We start from the raw sequence: 19,634 nt of genomic DNA on the forward strand, positions 1-19,634 counted from the left end.
TTAGGATGGTAACATCTTTCAGCAACCTTTGGTTTCTGTTTTAAAACATAAGAATGATATGTTCCTCTAATGGTTTAAATACATCACCTAAAAAAGAAAAAAAGAAAAAAGAAAAGAAATGGTATTTTAAGACGCATTCTTACCTTGGCCTAAGAACACTGGATAAAAGTGACTCTAGAAAAACAAGATTTACTGAACTCTGTCTATGGGGCAAACAAGCAAAACCCGTTCTAAACAATAAAACAGAGATTAACAAAGATTAGGGATGACTCGAAATCACCTGCTTTGCAAAATCCCAAACAGGGTATAGCTACGAGGAGAGAGGCAAAATTTTATAAGAATCCACTGAATTCGCCTTGTTTGACTGGTTCATCTTGGTGGCCATGCACACACACCTCACTCCATTTACCTTCTGGCTCCAGCCTCCTGGCCCAGATTTGGTGGCTGGATGATAATCGTTGGGACACACATCTTTCTGTGTGAAGCTACAAGGACTAAACGTCTTAAGACGATGTGGGGCTCATCTGGGCTTATTTTACATCATATAAATAAACTGATTCAAAGAAAAATAATAAACTAAGAACGAAGCTTCAAGTGCCAGATACTCTGAAATACAGGGTCCAAATCATTCCAAGTTATTTTACCCAACACCTACATTAGGTAAGAGATTTGAATTAGGTCTCTTTTTTCCTTTTCTGGGGGGAGGGGCTTAAAAAAAGCTTTATTGAGATATTTACATACCACAAAATGTACCAATTTTAAAAAGTGAATAGCTTGATGAGTTTTAGTAAATGTATATAATTGTGGCATCCATCCCCACAAACCAGTTTTAGGAAACACCCACCAACCTAAAAATTCCCTAAGGCTTGTTTTATCATTTGCTTTTAACAGAGCAAGTTTTTTCTCTGTACTTGTGAGAAAATTCTGGTACTACTCAGTCATGTGATTATATTCCAAACTAGATATTATTATCCAAAGACTTGTTCTTAAGAACTCAATGGAGGAGGGCGCCTGGGTGGCTCAGTTGGTTAAGCGACTGCCTTCGGCTCGGGTCATAATCCTGGAGTCCCGGGATCGAGTCCCACATCGGGCTCCCTGCTCAGCAGGGAGTCTGCTTCTCCCTCTGACCCTCCTCCCTCTCATGCTCTCTCTCATTCTCTCGCAAATAAATAAAAAATCTTTAAAAAAAAAAAACTCAATGGAGGAAGGCATCTGAATGTAGTGCTTTTTAATCCTGCAAAAGAGAATACTGCTGAATTTTTATTTCACAAACATTGTGTTTGGGTAAGAATACAGCTTATTTTAAAAACAACAACAACAACAACAACAACCAAAGAGTATAGCTTGTTCCCAAAACAGCTGAAGGTAATTATTTTGTATGTGTGCTTCCATTAAGGTGAGGTCTAGCAGAAGTCATAGTATACAAATAGATATGTAGTCCTTTATGAAGGAGGACAAAGGTTGGGAAGGAAGAATAATTAAAGATAGGAGCTCTTGCTGCCTGGAAAGTACCGGTCACACAGGCTCCCACTGTCGGGGGAAAGACACACCTGTCTGCCTTTACTCTTCCAAAGAAGCATCCAAACGAGACCTGGCAGGATGGGGATATACTCAAGGCTTTTCCTCGGACAGGTGCAAAGGAGCCGGGAAGGGTGACTCCCAATGAGAAGGGAAATGCACTGTAGACGGAAGCCTTCTGGGTCACCAGGCTGCCCGAGGGCACCAACAGTCTTCATCCCCTGGGTGGCGGCTGCAGGGCTCTGGGCTGCAATCAAGCCTAGCTGAGCCCACAGTTGTGATGCTTACTGAACCGGATTACTGCATCAAGACTTTCTCCCGGGGGGACGGGGGGGCTGTCCCCTAGTCTAGAGAGAAAACTGACGTTCACTGAGTTTAGGGAATCAGTTAGTGAGTGTAACAGTGTAACAGTGAGTTACATTTTGGACATCGTGAGATGCAGAGTTCCTGACATAGCCTGAATTTACCTTCCTCCCCCAGTACGGTCCTATTCTCCCGGGTAGCGGTTGCTAACACCCCTCCAGCCTCAGCGGGGTTCTGAGGCTCCCAGCCGCCCGCGTGCCCGCATCTAACCCACATAGAGATGCGAACTCATTTCAACTCCCTAATGGCCCTGGGAGCGAACGAGGATCTCTCGCATTTTACAGATGAGGCTTACATCATCCGTATCGCTCACTCCTCCATCCCTGTGTGAATGCTACCTAGTAGTGAAAGGCCACATTCGAGGTCTATTCTTTCCTGCACCTTCAGAGGGCAGAGAAAAGTGGGGGTGGGGTGGGGGAGCAGGTGTCTCTGAAGGGTGGGGAGGAGAAGGAACACATTTTAGCTTGGATTGTTCTTTCCCCCTCTGATGTGTTTTCCCGACCTTCCCAGGCAAAAATCCTCCAAGTTTTTGCAGACCAGCTAAAGCATCAGTTCTGTCTGAAGTTGTCCCTTATCCTTCCGGCCGCCTCTTCCCTCCAGGCTCTCAGAACAGCTTGTTTTGCCCTCTGTTCCTACTCGTGCACACATCTCACATCCCGACAGACTTAGAGGAGCTTTGTCCTCTTCATCTCAACAGTGTCGTGCCCCTCCCTCCACCCCACACTGCAGGTGCCCGGGGCCCACTCAGTCAATTTAATTCCTTCCTGAGAGGCCACACTCTTCGGGTTACTCTTTCCTTTTAAAGAGATGTACAAAAATGTCAAAGATTCTGAGTCCGTGTCCTCGCTTTATAGTGGAGGCAGGCCTCTGGGCCAGAGGGGTCACCATAAGAACATCACTTTTAGCCTCCAAGGTGTAAGGGCTAATGCTGGGACCTCCCAGACAGGCTCCCCCCTCCCCCAAGTTTTCAACTCTGCTGCACAATTAAATGGCCCGGGGCTGTTTTTAAAAATGCTGAGTTGCCTGCCCCCCACCCCAATGAGTCAGAGTCTCTTGGAGGGGAGCCAGGGGCATTAGAATTTTCAGAAGTTCCCCAGATGAGTCTATAATGAAGCCAGGAAGGAGAACCTCGCTTCAAACTAAGCAAAATCTGCAATGCAAAGCATGTTCTTCCTTTTGGCTTACAGGAAGCTGAGAGCCCTAGTGGGAGCAGCCCCTGAAACATGTAAATACCCTCAGGGTCCAGATCATAAATTCAAGTACCTTTAGAGTCCAGGCCAGTAACTGAAAGGAGGGGTCCGGGGCAGCTGGGGAGACCAGAGAGCACCCATTCCCTCCAGCTCACTTGGCCTGTAGAATACACCACCCAGCGAGGCCACATCTTTTGACTTTTCAAGGGAAGCTGAAGAAACTAGTATTTTCATACGAAATTACCTAACTTAAAAAATCTTGGCAATTGATTCAAATTAAAACAAAAACCTTGGGTTGGTCACACAGAACACACTCCCAGGCCTCAGTGTTGTGACACAAAGCAAGGACTTCGAGCTATCCATTTGGGACCCAGTTTCACTCCTGTTCCTATCCCTTCTCCTTTCCCATTTTCCAGGTGACCACTTTTTTCCTTCCTATTTTATCCTTTTTTAAAGGTTTTATTTTTAAGTAATCTCTACATCCAACGTGGGGCTCGAACTCACAACCCCGAGATCAAGAGTCACACGTTCTACTGAGTCATCCAGGTGCCCCATCTTCCCTTCGTTCCCTTGTTGGAGTAAACTATAAAACAAATTAGAAAAAACAATTTTCATTCTGCTGCATATTGACTGAATTACTTGTGTTGCATTTAGCGCTCTTACTACCACGATGTTTCATTTAAAAAAATAAAGACCAGGGCGCCTGGGTGGCTCAGTGGGTTAAGCGTCTGCCCTCGGCTCAGGTCATGATCCCAGGGTCCCGGGATCGAGTCCCGCATCGGGCTCCCTGCTCAGCGGGGAGTCTGCTTCTCCCTCTGCCCCTACCCCCTGCTCGTGCACGCCCTCTCTTTCTATCTCTCGCTCTCTCTCAAATAAATAAAATCTTAAATAGATAAATAAATAAATAAAGACCAAAACAACAGCCTAGGATCCTTACCACCATGTCTCCTGAAGGTAAACTTAATGTGCAAAAACCCTACCTGTAAGTATTCATCTTGAAAAGACACAGATTGAAAGCAGGATACTCTGTTATCACTCTCATGGGAGGCCTGGGTTATGTCTGCGATATTCTAGCCTCCTCACAGTCACCACCCCCCCCCCAGCCCCTAAAGAATCCAAATACCTTATGGTGCTACTTCACCCCGCCTGGGCTCTCGGACCAGTGATGGGTGCGATACAAAAGCTGATGTCTAAGGGAACTCCAGGGAGGGAGAGCAGTGTGGGTGGAGCTCCCTTCCACGTCCCCACTGGCTCCTTCTTCACCCACCTCCACCACAGCCCAAAGGGCTGACAGGACCCGAAGGGGATTACAGGACAGGTCCAGCAAGGGCTTCTAGCTCTTTCTTGCCCTGTTAGGTGTGTATAGCGTTGGGTATTGGAAGAGGACTCCTCCTTCACACGCCTGGATTTGAAGGATCTGCTCTTTCTTTTTTTTTTTTTTTTTTTTTTTAAAGATTTTATTTATTTATTTGAGACAGAGAGCATGAGAGGGAAGAGGGAGAAGCAGACCCCCTGCCGAGCAGGGAGCCCGATGCGGGACTCGATCCCGGGACTCCAGGATCATGACCTGAGCCGAAGGCAGTCGCTTAACCGACTGAGCCACCCAGGCGCCCCAGGATCTGCTCTTTCTAAGACTTTAAGGTAAGGGGAGATTTTCCAAGGAGAGGCCACAGTCAACATGAGGAGGGTGTGCCCAGCAGAGGTGTGAGACTCTGGCCAGGAGAGTGAGATGAGGATGAGGACGCTATGGGTGATGGGCCTATCGAAAAACGCCAGCAAGAAATCCTCTGTCTGCGTTATACCTTACTCAACAGAGCACATTTCCTCGAACCCATTTAAGTCTTAACACCAGAGTCACACTGAATTTCTACACGTCAGGCTTTCTTTACAGTCTGGGGTGCCCCCTGATTATTACTTTCATCAGATATGGATAAACAGACTGTCTCATAATATATTTTCACCTGAGCCTTAAAATCAGCATTTATTTTTTTTTTAAAGATTTTATTTATTTATTCATGAGAGAGAGAGAGAGAGAGGCAGAGGGAGAAGCAGGCTCCCAAGGAGCAGGGAGCCCAATGCGGGACTCGATCCCAGGACCCTGGGATCATGACCTGAGCCAAAGGCAGATGCTGAACCATCTGAGCCACCCAGGCGCCCTAAGATCAGCATTTAAAAAGCCTGTGACACCAGTCAGAATGGCTAAAATTAACAAGTCAGGAAATGACAGATGTTGGCGGGGATGCGGAGAAAGGGGAACCCTCCTACACTGTTGGTGGGAATGCAAGCTGGTGCAGCCACTCTGGAAAACTGTATGGAGGTTCCTCAAAAAGTTGAAAATAGAGCTACCATATGATCCAGCAATTGCACTACTGGGTATTTACCCCAAAGATACAAAAGTAGGGATCCGAAGGGGTACGTGCACCCCAATGTTTATAGCAGCAATGTCTACAATAGCCAAACTGTGGAAAGAGCCAAGATGTCCATCAACAGATGAATGGATAAAGAAGATGTGGTATATATATACAATGGAATATTATGCAGCCATCAAAAGGAATGAGATCTTGCCATTTGCAACGACGTGGATGGAACTGGAGGGTATTATGTTGAGTGAAATAAGTCAAACAGAGAAAGACATGTATCATATGATCTCACTGATATGAGGAATTCTTAATCTCAGGAAACAAACTGAGGGTTGCTGGAGTGGGGGGTGGGGTGGGAAGGATGGGGTGACTGGGTGATAGACACTGGGGAGGGTATGTGCTCTGGTAAGCACTGTGAATTGTGCAAGACTGTTGAATCTCAGATCTGTACCTCTGAAACAAATAATGCAATATATGTTAAGAAAAAAAAAAGAAGAAGAAGAAGAAGAAGAAGGTAGCGGGAGGGGAAGAATGAAGCGGGGGAAATCGGAGGGGTAGACGAACCATGAGAGACGATGGACCCTGAAAAACAAACTGAGGGTTCTAGAGGGGAGGGGGGTGGGAGGACGGGTTAGCCTGGTGGTGGGTATTGAGGAGGGCACATTCTGCATGGAGCACTGGGTGTTATGCATAAACAATGCATCATGGAACACTTCATCTAAAACTAAGGATGTAATGTATGGGGATTAACATAAGAATAAAAAAAAAAAAAAAAAAGCCTGTGACAAAATGAATTGAGGCATGAAGTAAGGGGATTAAAACTTTAAATCAGATTGCCACAAAGACTATAAACGCCGCAAACAATAAGAGTCTATTTAATATTTATTTATAATTTATAGGTTATAATAATTATAATTTATTAACGATAATTTATTTAATAATTATATAATTAAATAACCATTTATTTCCTCCCATCTAAAAGGGGGGCAGGGATCTGTAGAGACCTTCCCAAGAGAACCGTGGGAAAGAACGCAGGCAGACCGGCCGCCCATACTCCCAACCTTAGAGGCCACCAACTCGGTTTCTCATCCACAGTTCCAACCAGCCCGCCGAACCAGACCAGGTAACAAGCCCGGGGCAAAAGGAACTGGTGAGAGTTCCACCTCCTGTCTCTGGCTGGGTCGCTAACAAGAAAGTGGCCATGGGAGCTAGAAAGAACCTTCCAAATGGCCTTGGACAAGCATCCTCCCTGGACAACCACGTTACACCTGGTCACCTCTCCCTGGAACGCAAGGCACTTAACCAACAGTACCATTTTAAGCCTACATCAGAGTACGTGATGGAGAGAAAGGAGATGCTACCCCTTGCACTTAGAGGTGAGGTAAGAGGAGGAAGGCTGTCAGCGAGTGTGTGCCACGGGCTGAAAGCCACCTGTTCATCCGGGAAAAATACCCAGGTGCACAGGCTGGGAGGAAACTGCAAAGGGAGTAACAATGTAAGACGGGCCAACGGCAGGGCTCAATTCAATCACACAGATTCTCAAGCAGGCGCTGTGCCCGTGTCTCGCTCTGGATTCGCTGCCCAGCATCGTGCACGCACAAGGTAGGCGTGCTGCGAACATGTGCTCCTTGAACGCGGAGCCCGGGGACCCCAGGCGGAATATTAAGCAAGCCACAATGGGTACACCGAGGTGTAGATGATAGGACTCTTGCCTCCTGAGACCTCAACGCTTACAGACTGGTGAAGCACACACCCCTGACTCTATATTAAAATACACAGCTCTCCGGGAATTAAGAAGAGGTAGGGGTGACGTCCCCCTGGGAGTACCTGAGAACACTTGTTGGAACAGGTCAGAGAGGAAGCTGCTCTTGAAGGATAAGAAGGGCTTGGGAGGTATGGGAAAGCCATCCAGATCAAGAACAGGGCTTTGAGTGAGCCCCTAGGAAGGGAATAGGGCAGGTGGGCTGGGGAACAGCAGTGGGGATGGTGCAGAAGCCCTCGCTGGCTTCAGGACCCTCTGCCCAGAGCTGGTCTCTTGCTGCCTGGAGCCCTGGAGGGCTGGGAAGGCCCACCAAGGTTTTTGCAGGCCTCAGGACTGAAGACACAGAAACAGATCATGATTTCTGTCCAAATGAGGCCAAAAACAAAAGCCCAGAGTTAGGAGTGAACAGAGATTAAAGTTAGTGAAAGCCACACAGGTTTGGAGAGACTGAAAAAATAACAAAAGTATCGACAGTTCAGTGCTCCTTCATCTTGCCAGCCATCCTTAACAAAGTCACAAAGAAATGACAGTAAGGCAAAGAAAGACCCACTGTCACAGGACATCAGGGTTGGTCCATGTCACAAAGAAGGCGAACAGCTGCCCTTCTGACAAATATGTTTCTGTGTGGTCATTTAAAAGTAAGCTCCTGAATGAATGAGCTAGCTCACTACACTGAAGTATTTTCACTGAGTTTTGTATCCTTCCTTCTGGTCGTTCCAAAGCAACACCCTGATTTAAATTCACCACTATTTGCAAAGTCTGCTTGTTCGTCATCAAAGTGGCCAGAGGACAGAAAACCAAAGAATAAGAACCCCAGAGGGAAAGCCCCCAGCTTTCGGCCCCCTTTACCTTTCTGGAAGATTTTCTGTCTGGGGATTCTTCATTTAAAAGCAGTATCCTGGGAGTGGGGGTAAGTTCCAGATGCTGGTTTCTAGTGCCTCAATAATGTGTGAGCAGCCCTGCTCAGAGAATCCACAGCTCCTGGGTGATGCATGAGAGTGTACAGGGCCGTGCCCAGGAGCTGGTGGGACCCCTTACCCCCCAGAAGCTTACGATATGACACTGCCAGGCAGCCGTGCCCGGGGCAGATCTGGAAGCTGTGTAAAGCGTGGTGCTAATGGAAAAACTTGGTGGCACAGGGCTTCGGTGTTTTGCAATTTTTTTCCTGTAAGCTACGTTGTTGGAATGGTTTGACATGCAAACCGTTCCCTCCGCCCCTACCGGCCTACAGACTGCCAGGTCTCCACCCTGGTGCGCTCTAACAATCGGTGTATCATCGGGCTGATTCACCCCTTGCAGGGGTGGAGTCCTGGCTGGGGTACAGGGCGCAGAAAGCCGGCAGGTTTTACTGCCTCCTGGGACAGCTCATGGCAAGACAGATGAGTCTTTGTCCTCCCAGCTGGCGGGGAACGCGCCAAATGAACTGCCTCAAAAAAAACCCAAAAAACCCCACATTTCCCTGATGAGTCCCTGATTTGATTAATGCATCCCCGTCAGTCAATCGGGAATGCTGGGGAAAAGGAAATAAATCAGCCACACGTGGTGGGTATATGGACTGAGCTGAGGAGGACACGGGCAATGGAGGAAGAAGGAACACTTTTTGGTTTTTGTTAGAAGAAAACAAGAGGTGATGCACGTAACTATGGGGGTGAAGACACCACATGGTTGGGCTTATGAATCTTTAGAAATATCTCTCTCTCTTTCGTGTTTCGAGTCTGGGGACAACCTCCTCCTTCTCTTCCAGGAGACTCTGAAAAGTGCCTGTTGCGGCTGCTTGTATACAAACATTTAAAAAGCCTTCGCCTGGCGGACAGTTGTTGCAAGAGAAAAAGGCCCTCAGAAAAGTGGGCAGGAATGGGAAAATCTGACAGTGCAGGCTGAATCAATGTTTTCACAAAATTATTTGCAAAGCTGATGGGATTTATTGACTAAAGCAAACATTGTGAGACTAGATTCAGAAAATCACGTGACTGTCTCCTGATTCTACCGAACAGAGATCATGCCCAGAGTATGAAAGATCCCGCAGAGAGAAAACTTTTTCACTTAACTAAGATCGCGAGAAAGGACCTAAAATAAACTCAGCAACTGTGACTATTCAGAGCACATTGCTTCCATAAACCATCATTCTAAGCACCACCTCCTTTAAATAAAGGCTCATCAGGTGAAACTGTACCAAACCTCCAGACCCAGCAGGAGGAAAGTCACGGGCCACTCAAATCTGGCCTGTCACACACGAGACAGAGTGAGAGTCCACAGACTGAACTTTGGGGATGAGAACACATCAATGCAACAACAATCTGTCCATCAGCCCTGTTTTCCTTCATGTTCACAATTCTGCTTTTCTATCTGTTGGTTAGAAAGGCCTCCTGAATATTATAGAGTATTATTTAATTATATTCCAAGTGCTGCTAAGATTAGAAATCTGGTCACAATTTAAAAAAAAAATCCTCAAAATAGTCGCATACATATTTTTAAGTTGTGAGATCACTTGTCCATACAGAACTACCAGCTGAGATCACTAGGAGATACAAATGGGCTGCATATTTAAAACACTTCTCATCTTCCGGATTCACGAGGAATTGCAGCCCAAAGCAGAACCAGGCTTAGCCTCTGAAACATGAGCATACTTTTCCTAAAGCATATGGAAATGAGTGAATCCGTTCCAGCTCATTCCAAAAATATCCAGCAGAGACACCAAGAGAGGAAAAACAGAATCATCAATTTTTTTTTAAACTTACAATTTCTACAAGTGTTTGAATGAATCCTATCAAATCTGATTTCCTGGCTGAGTCTTCTACGAGGTTTTATTAGAGAAGTCTCCTCCATGCAATTTTTAGGTATGCTGCCAGAAAAGAGCAAGAATTTACGACCTCTGTGAATGTGAGAATTATGCTGATATTTTCTATGCCAGATCAAATCAAACAGCCTCTTAGAGAGAAGGACCCCAAAGCAGAAACTGTGAGCTGTAGTCATTCATTTCCCAAGCCCACACAAACCTTTCTCAGAAACTGCACAAAAGGAGATGAACTGGAATTATCTGGGACACAGGAAGAAGGCAAACCCTTGGAAAGGAAGCTAACGAGCTATACTTTGGATGGGCTCAGCTGGCCCACCCAAGTCCTTTGAGAAAGAGGGGAAGTGCATAATCAGAAACACAAGCCAATACTCACCGAAGGGAAGTCTGCCGGGAGCAGGGCACAGGATATTCAAATTTTGTAGGAAGGGCTGTTTTAATCCTTTGCCTCACTCTGCAGCTTCCAAAGGAGAGCGACAGCTCAAGGCTTTAACATCGGAGCGCATCTCCCTGCTGGGTTTTTCTTTTGTGTTTTTTCTTTCCCCTCAGCGCCCACACAGCATCTGGGCAGAAGTCTTCAACCGAAGAGTGAATCTTTGCCCAACACCTGGGCCGGGCAAGAGCCTGGATTCTACTCTTCCTACACCCAAGTAGGCTGGGACTCACTGCCAGATAGGGCATCTTTCCTCGGCTCAACGGCAGAGTTTAATCGCCTGTCTAAAATCTGAATGATGCTTAACCCATCAGGACTTGCTCACAGTCTGGAGCAACAAAGCTTTATCAGGTGAAGCTGGCTACTGGTTAAAACGGAAGCCTTAAGAGTGTGTAAACCAAGCAAGCTCTGACGAGGGAGGGACCCTCCAGAATGTCTCTGGGGGCTGGATGAATTCTGGGGTTCTGATTTAACCAGACAGGCAAGTCTCTGAAATCCAGTGTCTCCTATTTGTAGGTGGTCTCGGCAATGTGAAACTCAAATGTAACTAATACTTAAAAAAAATAACTATCTTCTGAAACACCATCACTATAAGAAAATACATTATTTGTAAACCTCAACGTGAAATGAGCCTTTAATCAACAAAAAACGAACAGTTTCATTTAAAGTTGAAATGAAATCCGATTATTAAGCACACCGAGTAACAGGATGAAACCGCATGATGTACTCAATACTAATATGTTTGTTAATTTGGCTCTATGAGATAATTCACACTAAGAAGAAACTAACTTATCAACCTAACCTCTATCAGGGAGGACATTTTACTCGCAACTCTTCTACTTTTGGGTTTCATGGAGTTTCTTGAAATACATACTTTCCCCTTGATCTACTTAATTAGGACTTCACAGATGCCACACTTCTGATTTTTAATGTCAACAGAATGTGCTGAACAAAGGGAAAAAGACCCTCTGCGTTCAATGTCTGGCTTAGCCATTAGCTAACTGTGTGGGCTGGGCAACTTGTGTTTTGTCATCTGAAAAGTAGGGACAGGTGGACTCATAAAGACCCCCACATTAGCCCTTTACCTCTGTTTTGATATCAGGCAACTGTGTTGTACCCTCAGCTCTCCGAACATACTGCTTACAAGGGAATGCAAAGCACAGACAGGAACACACATTTCATCCTTTGGCAGACTTTTCCAGGACACCCTGGAGGGTCATGGACGGTACTCACACATTCAAGGAGCCTCAGCGTCTCATCAGCTCACCTTCTGCCTCTGGAGGAAGGCTGATGGAGACCACAGGTCTAAGACTCACCAGCAGAGACACACCCCCCCCCCACCTCCTTACACATGGTCTCAGAAAACCCGGGGCGGTTCCAGCCAGACCAGTCAGGGCAAACTGGTCTCGTGCTTGACAAACAGCAACGCAATTAATTCCTGCTGTCGGGTTCACGGCAGTGGGCTCAGAGTTCTGTTTGAGAAACGCTGCTGCTGGGAAAAATATTTACACAACCGAGTGGGCTGCACCGAGCGGCAGAATTCTACCTGCTCCGCCGCGAGTCTGGGGCCCTGGCTGACCTGGTCTTATCAGCGGCCTTTGTACCTCATTTAAGATCAGCATGGAGACAAAACCTGGAGCCAAATGACTGACCAGAGTAACAACCAGACTTAATGAAATTTATCATAGGAATTTAAAATGAGAACCAAGTTTTTAATACAGTTCGATAAGTACCCTAAGTCAATAGATAGTTATCTGGAAAAAAATATATATATATATGTATATTTATGCTTTGAAAGAGGAATAGCAAGAGGGAGAAAAACCATAATAAACTACCAAAGGCAAATATTAGCAAGAATAAGGCTGGTGATGGGAGGCATAAAATGGTACTCCCTAATACTCATCTATTTATTTCATTTAACTGTTAGACACAGGACAGTAATATAGTTCTTGCCTCAAAGTCAAAGCGTCTGAAAGGGCCTGGCCCGGTGGCCTGTGAACAGGCGCTTTTCAGCCCGGGAACCGAGGAGCGAGCTCACAGACGAGGGGGGCGGTGATTTCCCCTGACATCAGACCAGCGTTTTACATCTTAAAAAGCGTTTTTGTGGCTACTGTTTTATTTTTCCCTCACAACACTCCTGTGAAGAAGGCAGGGCAGGTATATTATCTTCATCTGACAAATATGCCACTTGTTCGTTAGCTTCTAAAGAGAGTCGAAGCTCTAATTAAAGTTTCTCAACATTAATAATTAGTGTTTACTGAGGTAAACAGTGCATCCAGTTTACAACATGATTGAGAGACCTGAGAAAAAGCAGACTGTCCCCATCCCCGAAGCACAGAAATACAGCCATTTTCCTAACCAACGCCCCCCGCCCCCCCCCCCATGTGCTTCCTAGGTGTCCACAAGAACAGGGAACGGTCACAAGCCATTTCTATTAATGCTTGTAGCTCATCACATTAACAAATGACATTAGGGGACTCTCTATAAGACCACCGTCAAGTGTTTGCAATGAATGCAAGCAAAACTGGACCGGTCAACAGAAGTAGGATGGAGATCTTGTGGAAAAGAGGTGACAGACACAAAGACATGATTGAAGCTGAGGGGGTAGATGGTGAGGAGGAAGACGAAGCTGGGAGGGGTGCCTAGGTGAGGCTGCCAGGTGTAGCAAATAAGAAGCAAGGACACCCGGCAAAATCTGAATTTCGAATACACAGTGAATACTTTTTTTTTTTTTTTTTTTTATAGCATAAGTCAGTCCTCTATTTTATCTGGAGGCTCCGTCCACAGAAACCCTCAGCCTCTACCAGAATGGAAGGTCCTTGGAGGCAGGAGTTTTGGCCTGTTTGTTCCCTGCTGAAGCCCCAGCGCCCAGAAGAGTGCCTGGCACACTGGATGTGCTCCAGGATCTCTGCCGTGTACTACTAAAGCATATTTCTTCAGCGAGGCGGGGTGCACCTGGCACATCACCTTGATGCATTTTGTCGGCCTGAAACTGAGGGCAATACATTTCACAAATTACAGCATTAACTCACTGCTCTTCTTTTAAAATCGGTACCTTTTATTCAAACTAACTGAAGGACTCAATGGGTAAGTCAAAGGATAAAAGGACTCTGAACGGTCCCTTCCTCAGTTTCAACTCTCAACCGGGACATGCATGTGGGATGTCAGTCCTCAGACGTGTTGGCAGCAAGGGCACCGCTTGGCCAACTGGTTCTCTTCTCAGCTGGCTTCTTTTGCTCCTGCTTTGTTCCTAAGACCATGAAAAGTGTTTCTGGTGCCAGTGCCCTGACCTCACCTTCATATGGGATTTTTCCTCATGTTCTATGGAGCCCAAAGCACTGATTTTTCAGAGGAATGGGTGGGGGAGACTCCTTTTGGGTACCACACACGTAGGGGAAATACAGTTTTAAAAAGTATATTTAATATTATACTTTATCTTTGAAAAATGAAAAAAAATATACAATTTACTCCACACTAAAAACTTTACTGAACTACCGAAATTATTTATTCTTCTCACCGGAAGGATCAGTAACCAGCCCTCATTTGCTGCCATAAAGCCCTTTTTATCCCATCTTAATCTGCAGCCTATACATGTTCATATGTTAATTACATTTTGAATTTTTTTTTTAATTTTTTTTTTAAAGATTTTTTTTTTTTTAATTTATTTATTTGAGAGAGAGAGAATGAGAGACAGAGAGCACGAGAGGGAAGAGGGCAGAGGGAGAAGCAGACCCCCCGCTGAGCAGGGAGCCCGATGCGGGACTCGATCCCGGGACTCCAGGATCATGACCTGAGCCGAAGGCAGTCGCTTAACCAACTGAGCCACCCAGGCGCCCCTAATTTTTTTTTTTAAAGATTTTATTTATTTATTTGAGAGAGAGGATGAGATAGAGCGAGCATGAGAGGGGGGAGGGTCAGAGGGAGAAGCAGACTCCCTGCTGAGCAGGGAGCCCGATGCGGGACTCGATCCCAGGACTCCAGGATCATGACCTGAGCCGAAGGCAGTCGCTTAACCAACTGAGCCACCCAGGCGCCCTGTTAATTACATTTTGAAACAGTGTATTTATAACCTGCATATACTTTTGCATTGTTTGAGTATCTTTTTTTTTTTTTTTAACAGTAGGCAGCTATTTCTTTTGTAATATAGAGTAGGAAAAGAAAAGGTAAAATCATGATTTTTATAAGCACATCATCTCAACTGTGTGAAATATACAAAATTTAAAGAAAACATGGAAAATAAGCAGAACATGTATTTCTGGGTTGTAGTATTATCAGTAATTCCTGCTTTATTTTTTAAGAAAATATTAAACTTTTATATTTTAAAATTTTCTAAAATGAGCATTGTATATATGTATATATACATACATGCATATATGTGTGTGTGTGTGAGTATAACTAAAATAATTGTGTCTGGCTGAGCCTCTAATCAGATTGCTTGTAGAGGTCATGGCCACTAGAATAAACAGTACTGTCCCTTGCCTGGTCCCGACACCTGTCTGCAGTAACCATTTATCCCCAGACACCCCAGAAGTCACTAATTAGAGAGCTTCCCTTTGCTTCCAAACTCAGTGCACAGACCTGTTAGGCAGTGGGGAAAGGTTATAGCTGGGTCATCAGACTTTAGGAACAAAGGGGAAAGGGACACTCTAGGACGAGTCAAGCTGAAAAGGAATGGAGGGCAAATGAGGTAGGTATCTAAACCCTCGGAGAAAGGAATGTGCCAGAGATACCAGAGGGTCAAGATCTGGAGGCACCAACAACCCCAGACGCCTCTTCCTCTGAATGTGAACACAGGTAAGGGCAGGAATGGGATGGGAGAGGGTAGCATCACGAGGGGCTGAAACTCACCCACAACACTCAAGAAATTTCACAATGCTTCAATTTCCTCCTTTATCAAATATTTTACCAGAGAAACAAGGAATAATCCTGACTTCTCTTCCTTAGCTGAGTGCCCGAGTTTCTCTGCCATCACACAGGGATGGTGGTGGTGGTGAGAACAGCATAATCTCATAGGATTACTGTGAGGATTAAGCATGATGATGCAGGCAAAGCATCCGGGCCACTGTAGTACACAGTAAGCGCTCATGACGTGTTAGCTTTTGTCATTCATATTGTCTTAGTGACAGCAGTCCCGAACAGAATCTATAAAAGCCCCGAGAAGCTGGGCAGTAGAAAGGGCAAGCAAAGGAATAAACAGAGAAAGAGACCAGTTGTCCCGTAATAAGCTGCCGAGTTGGGTTGGGTTGGGTTGGTTTGGGTTTGGTCTGGGGCAAGCTACAGCGTTCTTGCCAGAAGGGATGCTTGCAGCTGGGATTGCTCAGACAGAAAGTCACATGTGGGCTGAGTATGCCCACTCCAGAGGGCTCCTCCTATTCCTGGTTTACCAGAGCTTTCCAGCTTACAGGGCGCTTGTAAGTCCACTTCTGGTCCTCACATGGGTCCTAACCCTGCAGGTAGATGTATTTACTGACGTTTTACACATGGAGAAAGAGCCCTGCCCCATATCCCATGGTTAGTGCTGGATATGGGACTCTAATTCAGGGCTCCTGATTCCAACTCCCCATTCTTCCCATTAGCCAGAGGAGCAGAGCCAGGACTGGGTTCAGACATCACACAAGTGCTCCCCACACACAATCCCTACTCTCATACACTCTGCTCTTTGGCAGATCATTCAAGAGTGGAATGAGCACCTGGCATACCGTATTGGACAGGTGGTCACCTGCTGTCTTACACTGTCTCTTGGGAGGCTTTTCTCTGTGTTTGTTCTATAAATTTTCCCAAATCTTATATAAGCAATATTGGACGAGACATGCAAACTACATAGGTCTCTAATGTAACTGGAGGAGAACTGAGAATGCAAGTCTTCATGATTCATGATACGGCTTGTCGCATATTCTTCTCCGGGAAAGTCACTTCAAATAGTATGCTCTTCTCTAGCCCCTCTTTCTCTTTGTGTAGCAACATGAAATGAAAGATGCCTGGGAGTGGATACTAGGAATTGGCTTGAAGCACCCAGACTCACTTCCCTCTCTCGCTGCTCAATCCCTCATAAAGAAGTTCGAGAGGAGTGCACATTACACTTGGATCAGCATTCAGGATTTTACATTTATCTTTCACCACTTCAACAGAATTGACTTGGGTGATAATTTACCTAAATGAGGGGCACCTGGGTGGCTCAGTTGGTTAAGCGACTGCCTTCGGCTCAGGTCATGATCCTGGAGTCCCGGGATCGAGCCCCGCATCGGGCTCCCTGCTCGGCAGGGAGTCTGCTTCTCCCTCTGACCCTCCTCCCTCTCATGCTCTCTGTCTCTCATTCTCTCTGTCTCAAATAAATAAATAAAATCTTTAAAAAAAAAAAATTTACCTAAATGATTCCTGTACATAAAGATTCTACAGATGAAAGCGAATTCTCAACGAGATTAAAAAAAAAAGGCAAAAAACCATCCTCATTGGATAGAAAATTTTTTGAAAGCCTAGTTATCTAGGCAACTTGCTAATTAACATCTAGCCATTATTAAAAAAGAAATAAGAAGTCAGCTTAAGCAAAGGCATACACTTACACACACACACACACTCCAGAGCACAGTTACCTGATGCACAGCCGTTAACCTTTGTGGTGTGAGCCATGCTAGCTGGAATCCAACGACAGATCCAGAAAGGAGTGAGGAGTCATGCAAATTTTATGCATCAAGTTCCCAAATGCATTCAACCTGAAACAATAAAGAGAGCCCCATCAAAATGGATCATTTAAAAATATGTACAACACTAAATCTTAGATGTCTGCTTGCAAAGATGGCTGCTCATGGAGGGCGCCAATCCGGGTGAGGGTGAGGCAGCCCGTGGACGGCAGTGACAGCTGCCTGGCCCCCACAGATGCGCTCGGGGACGGGCACCGAGAGCAGGTCTCCAGACATGGTACTCTTCCAGGAGATAAAACCGGTTCTCTAGAAACGTGGCTGTTTTTAGGAAGGTGGCCTTCAAACGCCAATGGTCTCCTAACGGGTATCGCTCTATAGCCCGTCACCAACCATTTTTGGTTCTTACATGTAAGCCTCTTTTCCAAAGGTTGGCTCAACACTTTCATTCACTCAATTGCACTTTTAGAGTAGTTGTTGTTCTTGTACCAAGCGCTCACATTTTTAAAGGATTCATTCATGGGAACCCTTCTGAGGTATCTCAAAGCCTTTCACCTACCTGGTCTTTTAAAACATAAATGTGATCCGGTCAGCTCCTCTCTTAAAAAGTCTTCCATATCTCCCACTGTCCTATCAGATAACCTTCACATGACATAGTGTGGCACACGGCTTGGAAACATTAGGGTTCACGTTGGGCACCCTATTTCTTACTTTATATGAATCCTCTATTTAAAATTTAACTGAGGGGCGCCTGGGTGGCTCAGTGGGTTAAGCATCCGACTCTTGACTTCGGCTCAGGTCATGATCTCAGGGTCGTGGAATCGAGCCCCATGTGGGGCTCCGTGCTGGGTGTGGAGCCTGCATAAGATACTCTCTCCCTCTGCCCCTCCCTGCTCCCTCTCTAAAAAAAACAAAAAATTAAAAAAAAAAGAAAGTTAACTGCGATTACTACCATAAGATGTATTACAATCACAAAATTGAAAACAAAAAAGAAACAAGAATGGGAAAGGAGCCCTGCTCCAACCTTGCTTTTTCAAAATGCCTTTTGAAAAATGCTGGCAAAGAAAGCAAACAATGGTACAGATGGAAGTATTCCATTTCCACTGTGCCCAGATCCTAACTCTAGACCCACAAAACCTGAAGAAATTGATCTAATGAATTCCAAGTTGAGAATTCAATCATGAATTCGGAAACCCACAATGACCTTCCAATAGGAGAACGGCAACATAACAAACACATCCATATACACTGGGTTCTCATGCAGCCACTGAAGTCATTTAAGAGCTTTTAATAATGTAGCAAAATACTCAAAGGACATCAATAAATACTGTATTCTGTCATAAACCTAATTTTGTTAAAAATATGGATGTACATATTTATACATTTATTTAAAACCATGAGAAGGAAATACACCAAAATGTTCCTTACGGTTGCCCCTGGGTGATGACATTAGGAATGAGTTTAGCTCCTTTATTACTTTTGTAATAGTAACTGTTTTCTTAAAAAAAAAAAAAAAATTAGAGACTTCCTGTGTCTGGTGTTATTTGCTTTAAAACGCTCGGGAGGAAGAAAAGAGAGTTTTCCAAATGCTATGCAGAAGGAACCGAACAGGCCATAGTCACGGAGATGATAAGAAGTGAGAAAGACAAGTAAATAAGAGGAGGGCAGAGGATATGGCTGATCTCTGTGATCACACAGGGTGAGCATTTCTCGCTGTGGAGCTAGTGAACTTTTCTTCGCTGCCTGAATGAGCCTGAGCTATAGTTCAAAAGCTAACGACACCGTTCCCTTGCTTGGCTTCTCCAGCTCTGGTGAGTACCATTCAGCCCACCCGCAGAGATCTGATTCTCAGCCTTCCGTGCGTGAGGCCTCCGGGCTCCCTGCTGGTCCCCATTTTTGGTCTGGCAGCACACCAGTAGGACAGGATGGCTCTAATCTGTCTGCCTATGTGGCAATCACCTGACCTGTTGCAAACAGGCACTGGTTCAGGTCCATGGCATTGAGCTTGGAAAGCAGTAACCTCTGTGCAAGCAGAGCTGGCTCACTCAAATGGCAGGCTTTAGGGATCAAGTGAGCATTACCTTTAAGAATAGGAATGACTACACGTGTTTGGCAAATGCAGCTTTGTTAAAAAATATATATATATATGTGTATATATATATATATTTGGACTGGACTATATATATATTCTGGGAGGGCAGAAGGAGGAGGAGAGGGAGCAGGGAGATAAGGGGGCAGAGGAGAGAAGCCCAGCTTCTGGAATTCTTCAACTCATTATACTTCTAAAAGTCAACAAAAACAAAACCTAAGCAAAACCCTGATCCCTGCCCCCTTTCTAGACCTAAGTGCTTGTGCTCTTGCTTCATAACGGCTTGTAAATACCACCACTTAAACTCTTGAGGGCAAACAGAAGGCGAGAAGAAACAGGCTGCGTGTATTATATGTGCGTGAAATATGCGTCAAGGTATTTGGATGGAGATATGCCCAGAATCTTCTGAGTCAAGCTTCCTCCACTTTGGTCCAAGGTCCTCTCCTGTTAGTGAACCTCCTTCCCCCTGGCAGAAGATTTCTAAGTCAGA

The 19,634-nt window shown here is 45.3% G+C and overlaps 1 protein-coding gene across 3 annotated transcripts in view; it reads right to left on the reverse strand.

The window, feature by feature from the left end:
• The window catches only part of KANK1 (KN motif and ankyrin repeat domains 1), a 135,616-nt gene that overhangs the window by 47,017 nt on the left and 68,965 nt on the right, over nt 1–19,634 (reverse strand). Inside the window, exon 2 of one of the 3 annotated variants that reach the window (XM_021694468.1) lies at nt 17,011–17,130. In XM_021694468.1, coding sequence (XP_021550143.1) covers nt 17,011–17,047 — 37 coding nt within the window. In that variant the 5' untranslated portion in view covers nt 17,048–17,130. Of the gene's footprint in view, nt 1–8,042; nt 8,603–10,363; nt 10,419–17,010; nt 17,131–19,634 lie in introns of those variants that run through there. The other 2 variants (XM_021694469.1, XM_044920801.1) reach the window with 2 other exon arrangements.

Source organism: Neomonachus schauinslandi, chromosome 13 (genome assembly GCF_002201575.2).
Source record: "Neomonachus schauinslandi chromosome 13, ASM220157v2, whole genome shotgun sequence".
Lineage (NCBI taxonomy): Eukaryota > Metazoa > Chordata > Mammalia > Carnivora > Phocidae > Neomonachus > Neomonachus schauinslandi.